Raw genomic sequence first — 8,883 nt, 5'->3', positions numbered from 1 at the left:
AGAACTCAGATCTGGAGTTTCAGCTCCAGATCTAACTCATGCACCAAGATCTCATCAGATTATCTCCAAACAAACCCTGAAACTCCATGAAAGATGGATCTAGAAAGGAGAAGGCCAAGGATAACGATTCATTACCTCCAAAACGACCTCCTACTGAAGAATAAACTGAATCTCCACAAATCTCCTTGATCCAAGCTCCTTGATCTTCAAGATCTCTTCACAAAATCACTTATCTAAGCTCCAAATTGCTTCCAAGGACTTTCACTCACGATTTTAGGGTTTCTGGATATCAAAGGGTAGTAAGGGTGAGGGGAGGACATCAAGTCCTTTAAATAGGGTGCAAACCCTAAGATTAGGGTTTCCCTCTTCCAGCACTGACTCGTCGAGTCCAGCTGCCGACTCGTTGAGTCAGGCCACTTATCACGTGCTCTTCACACGCTCCGACTCGACGAGTGATAGCTCCAACTCGCCGAGTCCATCCTTCTAATAACACTTTACACCCCCGAACTCTTGCTTCTGAACTTAGGGTGTTACACATTTAAAAGAAGCATATGATTAGACAAATATGATAACTTCTAGTATTGAAACTAGATAAAATTTCCATTATAATCAAGGCCTTCAAGATGACTGAACCCATTACCTACCAATCATGCTATGCTTCTGATTACTACAACAAGTTCATTAAGTTTGCTTTTGTACACCTATCTTGTCTAGTAATTGTCTTGTTTGATAGCTTAAGTACTAAGGTCTATAATACTTTGAACACCTTACGCTCATTTTGCATTGCTTTTATCCATTATAATTATATACAAGCTTTTGTGATCTTCTTGGGTTCCCTCATAGAAACAAAGTTCACATATAGACCAAATTTACTAGAAACTTGATTATTGGTTTGTACATTAGTGCTCATATTTCCAATAACTTGGCTAATGAAATGATCTCTTAGAATCTTGATTTTAAAGCTTGATTTGTTGGTTGTGGATCATCATATGAATATCATCTTAAACACTTCTTTGACACCACGAGTGCTTTGTTTAACCAAACGACGAAGTTGTTTTTATCGAAAGGAGGGCATTTGCTTAAAGAGTTGGAAGTGAATTGGCTTGATGAAGATATGATGACTTGATTAATTAGAGGAAAAGGATTGCAAGAAGCAAATATGAATATCATCTTAAACATTTATCTTATTTTAGTTCTTGGTCCTATATAATTCAATAAACAAGCTTAAGACACAGGAATGGTGAAAGTGAATAACATCTATTAAATATCTTCAAAGACATGTAGAATAATATACGCCATACCTCATATTATAAATAAAATGTTTGAGATATAACTACAAGCTAACTAATAACTCTCAATGCTCACTCACAAAAGTATGTAAAATATAGATACCAATATAAGAAAATTGATTATCAAAACTTGTTAGGATACTTGTGTTGTTATCTTGAATCTGCAATGGCTTATCTTTATCTCATATTTGAATTCTTTATCTTTGGTATCTTCGTATAAACACACATGTTATATTGCCTTAAATAGATAGGACTTCCAAATGTTAAGTTGGTCATGCTTCAAGTAGCTCAAGGTATCATCTGCAACTACACATGTCTTTGTTAGCCAATGTCAATGAAGTTCTTAATGCACAACTTAGTCAGCTCATGCTAACAACTAATGTCACCTTACTAACATGGTATTGAACATCATCAAGTCACATTGTTCAATCTTAACATCAAAGAACTGAATGTCATATTATATCAAAACATATTACTAATATCCAATAAATCAATCAAATAGGCAGTTGAAAAACCAAATTTAACAGGCAGTGGAAATACTTGAGAAGTAGTGAAAACATTAGTCTCTCCACCACCTATTACAGAACAAATTGTCATATAAATTTGAGTAATTATAATGCACCGATATAGCATGTGCCTTTAGCATTTTATACTAAATACCAATATGCCTAAAATATTTTTTGGCTTGAGTGTTGCGTTGCTAATTCTCTAGTTGATTGCATATGAAGAAGGAAATCATGGTCTTTGAAGATTTTTAGTAATCGTCATTACGAGCATCTTGCAAGTCATAAATAGTTAATCGTATGATGCCTACAAATATATTACTCCCCATAAGCTGCATGTTTGTCATCTTATGCATCAATAAGAATTAACTAGACTCTTTGGATTCCTCGTTATGCTATTTTTTTTTCCTTTAGGAGTCTTTTTAATACATACTTGTTTTCTTTCTTAAAATCACTAAAAATAAAAGACAATACAATACAAACGAATTTAGAATCTCATAATGTATAATGATTTAGATGATCAACTTGTTAATGAAGATAACTTCATGGTTGTTGATTGTTTATATAGATTAATGTTTATGAGTTTTAAATAACTTACTTGAAAGTTGAGTCTATTGGTGATATCCAAAGTATCACCATGTTCATCTATTTCTATTTATATGTTTTTTGAGAAACGAAAATTAAAAACTAGTTCCCTTGTCAACATAAATTGTAACAATTAAACCTTAATCGTGAATTCATAGTAATATGATACAGGTTAAATAAGAACCTCGCTTTCGAAATTATTATCGCAGATGTTAAGCGAATTCACTTTATTCGAAAATTATTGTTGCAAATAATAGTCATTTTTATAGAAAAACGATACACACACTTTAAACTACTACTAACTTCCACATATGTTCTTATTAGAATTTTAACCATCGACCTGACAAAAAAATCATCTCAACATAAAACATTAAAAATAAAACATTAAAGACCTATTAATTAATTGTATTTGTTTGGTGTACAAGAAAATTCACATGGATATATTTGGATATCAATATGTATTTCATTGAATAACTGAAAATACTATTAAGGTATAATTTAAAATATTCTCGGCAAAATATTAAATTAGAAGCCAATGGTAATGGCAGTTTCCGAGCAACAACCATCTTCCTCAGCCCTTCTATAAACAATTCAAAGCTCTCAAGATCTTATAAACCCACCCACCCACATTTCCATTTCTCTCTCGCCCCTAAAATCAACTCAGAGCTCAAATCCACCTCCGTCACCGCCGCCGCCGCCGCCCCTTCAATCACTACATGAGATGGGTTTAGTGCCGGTGACCCTCAGAACCGCCGTCATCTTCCTATGCTTCTTCTCCGCCGTCGCCAAATTCAAAACCTTAAACCGAACCTATCCTTACTTCAACAATTCCATGACCACAGAAGCCAAAGCCGAGTTAATATTACAAAACCATGCGGTGCTAAGCCAAGATGCTCTGCAGGTTACTCCGGACTCCGCCAACCCGCTGGTATTCGGACTCCAGAACCAGTCCGGTAGAGTGATGTTCTATCAAAAATTCAAGCTATGGGACGGCGACGTCAACAGCAACTCCGCCGTCGCCTCCTTCAACACCTCCTTCCTCGTCAATATGTTCCCAAACAACGGCACACCCGGAGAAGGCTTAGCTTTCCTGATCGCACCCACCATCGACATCCCGCAGAACAGCTACGGCCAATATCTCGGCCTCACTAACGCCACCACCGATAACCAAACAAGTAACGGAATAGTCGCCGTCGAGCTCGACACGGTCCAACAAAATTTCGATATCGATAAGAACCACATAGGTCTCAACATACACTCGATCAGATCTGTAGTCTCCGAATCATTAACACCGAAAAACATCACTCTGGTTACCGGCCCAATCCCGTCGTTCGAGAACATCTGGGTTCAGTACAATGGCGACGAGAAGATCATCCGGATTTACATCGCAAAGCAAATGGGAAAAGATGACCCGACTCCGCCCATGCCGGAAAACCCCATCATTGAACGAAAACTAGATCTCCGGACAACAGTTAACCAGCACTCCTACTTTGGTTTCGCCGCTTCCACCGGAACCCTAATCCAGCTAAACTGCGTTCGTCGATGGAACTTAACAGTGACCTACATACCTGAACCGAAGGGCCCATTGATGACAATCTTACTCAGCGTTGGGATTCCGGTGGTGGTGGGGTTGGTGGCGTTGGCGGCGTATATCGGTTACTATCTATACAAGAAAAGGTTGGTGGACCGGTCGCAATCAAACATTCTGAGCCGGCTGAGAACACTGCCGGGAATGCCGAAGGAGTTCCATTTCCGGGAACTGAAAAAAGCGACGAATAATTTCGATGAGAAGAGGAAACTTGGGCAAGGTGGATATGGGGTGGTTTACAAGGGGGTGTTGCCGGAGGATAATGTGGAGGTCGCCGTGAAATGGTTTTCAAGGGAAAGTTTGAAGGGAGAAGATGATTTCTTGGCTGAACTCACCATCATCAACCGTCTCCGGCATCGTCATCTTGTTCGATTATTGGGTAAATCTTGTTTCCACTTTTTTTTTTTTTTACTTTCCATTAAATCCAATATATTTTAAAAAAAGGTTGTTAAAATAATTTAGATCTTAAAATTGGAATTAATTTTACATTTCGAATATGGTTCTAGAAAGAGAATATTTGGTTATGTGGAAAGATTATGGGAGTTATAAAAGGAAAAAAGAATATTATTTTTGTTTATGTTTTCACTAAGCATTAAAATATTTGCAATAAAGACTTGTACTTAATGGAGTATGAGTTGTAAATAGTGACAAAAAGCACTAGCTTTTGAATTACAATCATAATGGTCGATAAGGATTAGGTCACTTTTTCAAAATGGGCACGACAAAAGCAGGCTGGTAGATAATTAAATTAGCTGTAATTTTGGACATACTAAAATTGAGCTGTTTACCCTTTTGTTTTTAATTTTTTTTTTTTTTTTTTAATATTTAATCATTTAACATCTTTCGACTAGTGGCTTTTTGGACCTACTTTCATCTCCTCAATCCTCTTCATGCTTATTATATTTTATTTTTCTTAAATTTGTCTTCATAAAAAATTATTTTATTTGATAATCGACATGTCTATTAGATCATATATAAAATTAAAGTTTTAAGATTAGAAACGAATCCCTAATTGTTTTTCAATGCATTAATTTTCTTACAAAATCCTAATTATTTATTGCAAAAATCTTAGCGTCAATTCCATGTATACTTATCAATCAAAAAACCATGATGTTGACCTTGCAAACTAAAATATAAATCCTTACGAGACACCGTGTTATGATAAAGTCGTCACATAGTTGTATTACTTGTTAAATCCTTTAAGTGGATAAAATTTGACAAAATCAATAAATGCTAAGTCGTTGAATTGGAAAATTCATATACATTAAACTTGTAATAGCTTCATTTAAGTCGTTGAATCTCACCAATGTATCGTATTTGACTTTTATAGTGATTTTTAAAAATTGGAATAACTTCATTCTCAAGTATGGCCTACAAACACTGTTTTTATTGAAGGAGACAACTTTGTGCATTTTCAATCACCGCCTGCCAACTTATCATATTCCATTTGTTTATCTTCCCCACTATAGCCATCTTTTATTGGTCTCATATAATTAAATGCCAAGTTTGATGATACATTTAATAAACGTGACATATTCATTTGTATATCGATTATATTTATCATGGTATTTGTATATCGATTATATTTATCGTGGTATAAGAGCCAACGTTTTTAAAAGCAAAGTCTTTTATACATCTAACATTATCTAATGATTCAGGATGGTGTCACAAGAACGGGAAGCTCCTATTAGTTTACGAGTACATGCGAAAAGGCAGTCTTGACATGCATCTGTTTACAGTAACCGGTGAGCCCTTAAGCTGGGCCCTCAGGTATAAGGTCATAGTCGGTGTCGCCTCTGCCCTCCACTACCTCCACTACGAATACGACCAAAAAGTCGTCCACCGTGACATCAAAGCTAGCAACATCATGCTCGATTCCAATTTCAACGCCCGTCTTGGAGATTTCGGCCTCGCGCGTGCCCTAGATAACGAAAAAACCTCGTACGCGGAAGCAGAAGGCGTACTGGGAACCGTCGGTTACATCGCTCCCGAATGTTTCCACACAGGAAAAGCCACTCAACATTCCGATATTTACGCTTTTGGCGCTCTACTAATCGAGGTTGTATCCGGTCAACGCCCGGGGACAAAAATCAACGGGTTCCAGTTCATGGTGGATTATGTATGGTCGTTGTATCGTGAAGGGCGAATCTTGGAAGCGGTTGATAAGCGTATTGTGGATGATTATAACACCGAGGAGGCGAACAGACTATTGTTGTTAGGGTTAGCTTGTTCGCATCCGATAGCAGGCGAGAGGCCGAAAACACAAGCCATTGTTCAGATGATATCGGGGGCACTGCCTGTGCCCCCGGTACCACCTTTCAAGCCGGCTTTTGTGTGGCCTGCGATGATGTCCATCGACGACATGTCGATGGCCACATCGATCGATACGACACCGTTATCGATCAGTCAGTATGAGACTGACTGGAGCCCACTGAGCCGGGAAAATTACTCGGGGTACACGGACCGATCCATGGTTTAGTTTCTTTTGGTATGACTATAACCTTTGGGGGTGAATTCTTTATCTTGTGATTTTATTTGTGAGGCAGGAGAAAATTCTTCTGGTTGTTATAATATTGGGATCTTGTGTTTTGTAGTTAACACTATATTTCTTTGTTGATAGGATACGGAACAAGAAATGCTCGTGTATAAATTTTATGGGCTATGGTTTTTTTTTCTTTGTAAAACAAGTTTACTCTTTTTGTTTCTTCTTTCATTCATTTATATTTGTTTGTACCTTCCTGAAGAATATTTTAGTTAACAATGAAATAGTCAAGTAGATACTTAATTCTTGTGCGCATGTAATAATAATTTAACAAACCGATAAGTTTTCTGTAGTTAGTTGGTAAATAATGATATATGTGCATGATTAAATCATATGTTATGAATCTATGTTATTTAGGTGAGTAAAAAGTAGATTTCAAATCTTGAAATGGAATCTTAAAATCCTTAGGTATCCATGGTCAAACTTTCAGATTGTGCCCAACAAACAAAGCATGTTGCTCTTTGCAGAATGGACCCTACAAAAGCCTTCACTAGATGATATGCATCAATAATTATAAGTCAAATTTGTCTAGTTACATTAATACTTTTTGCAGGAATTGAACTTTTTGGCTAATGTACCCCATCTTTAATTCTTGGTGCATACATACTTCAAGATAGCCTTGGAAAAGTAATCTAACATTCTAACCTAGTGTTACATAATGTTAGATTATTTTTATTTTACACCTCTTTACACTTGCTAAAGGTCTTATATATGGACGAGACCAGTCATTCTGTATAGAGATATAACCGGTGATATGTACCTTTTCGTCTATTTCAATTAAATTTTGAGGTGCAACATATATTAATGAAAACTTGCAAGAAATAGAAGGTGCAAAATACATTACTGAAATCCTGCAAGAAATAGAAGGTGCAACATCAAAATGCAAAATGAAATGAAATGTCTGTCAAATTGTTAATAGTGTTTTATAGTTAACAAAAAAATTATGTGTTAAACTACTAAACTTGCAAGAAATAGACGGCTTGACTTGGTTTTTTTCCCTAAAAAAACTGCTTGTTAGCAAACAAGAGGAATCGGCTAATTTGCCAAAAAATAAAAATAAAAAAAAATAAAAAAAAAACGGTTCAACAAAACCAATTAGATATTTCAAAAACCAGTTTTAATAAATCTCTAAATATTATTAAAAGAGAATCTTTAGTTCACCAACGAAGCAATCAGGGTCGTTGATTGTGTTTTAACCTTATATTTTCCACCATTAGATCAAACTGCTGATATCATTTTCCTAAAATAAAATTCAAATACAATTACATTTAATTATAGAATCTTGAAATTCAGTAATTATTTTATCAATTGAAACATATCATTCTATTTATATAAATGATATCAATTTCTCTAATTAACATTGTTCCTAATTTAACTCCCTTATTTATAGCTTTTGATTTCCAAATTCAAACCCGTTTATTTTTTATTTTTATTATTTAAAAAAAAAACTAATTAAACAAGAATATCAATAATTAAGTTATTAACCTATAAAATCTAATCTAATCTCATTAAATGAGCAAAATTTAAGAGTCAAAATTAAAGTCAATATTATTCATAATTTATCTCTCAGTATATCCCACATAAAATGAATCAATTTGAAAGTATTGTTTGAATTTTAAAACTGATTAAATAAGAAAGTAAATTAATTTGAAGTTTTGAATTAATATAACTGATATCTTTTTTTTTCCAAATGAATAACCAAAAATCTCCAAGATGATATCTTAGGATTCCAATTTTTTTAGAAGATAATGATTTCCTTTTTTCAAAAACACCCTATATATATATATATATATATATATATATATATATATATATATATATATATATATATATATATATATATATATATATATATACACGATTACACTAAAGTGGTTATTCTTACAATTTTGGATTGAGTCATATGATTTACAGTGTTTTTCTTGAGCAATCTTTTTCTCCAAATTTTTTTTCCAAACTTTTACTTTACTCTATTCTCCTTATTATTCTTCAATTTCTTGTGTTTATTATGTTATTATTATTTGTTATTATTGTGTTCTTGTTGAGAGGTCATAAAAAAAAAAATCAATATACTTGAAGCATATTAGTTTCATTCATTTAGTTACAGAAACAAAATTACACCATTTATAACGATTTTTTTAATGTGTTGACCTATGTTTGTCAAGTGAAAGTCATAAAAGTCGTTTTAATGCATGATGACAAATCTAGTGGAACGGATCAAAAGTAGGATAAAAAAGTTTTTTTATTGTTACGCTTCAACTTGCATGAACAAAGACGTATCTGTTGTTCCAATGTTTTCAGTAACTCTTATATATATATATATATATATATATATATATATATATATATATATATATATATATATATATATTCTAA

At 34.0% G+C, this 8,883-nt stretch overlaps 1 protein-coding gene across 1 annotated transcript; it reads left to right on the top strand.

Moving 5' to 3' along the window:
• Nucleotides 1–2,892: 2,892 nt before the first annotated feature.
• On the top strand, nucleotides 2,893–6,686 carry LOC111895817 (probable L-type lectin-domain containing receptor kinase S.5). The gene is made up of 2 exons (XM_023891878.3): nucleotides 2,893–4,344; nucleotides 5,624–6,686. The coding sequence occupies exons 1-2, from the start codon at nucleotides 3,099–3,101 to the stop codon at nucleotides 6,442–6,444; spliced, it is 2,067 nt and encodes a 688-aa protein (XP_023747646.1). The 5' UTR covers nucleotides 2,893–3,098; the 3' UTR covers nucleotides 6,445–6,686.
• Nucleotides 6,687–8,883: the final 2,197 nt, after the last annotated feature.

This window comes from Lactuca sativa, chromosome 3 (assembly GCF_002870075.4).
Source record: "Lactuca sativa cultivar Salinas chromosome 3, Lsat_Salinas_v11, whole genome shotgun sequence".
In the NCBI taxonomy this organism is placed as follows: Eukaryota; Viridiplantae; Streptophyta; class Magnoliopsida; order Asterales; family Asteraceae; genus Lactuca; species Lactuca sativa.
Note: the sequence above shows the minus strand (reverse complement) of the source record. Positions and strands in the feature narration are given on the sequence as shown.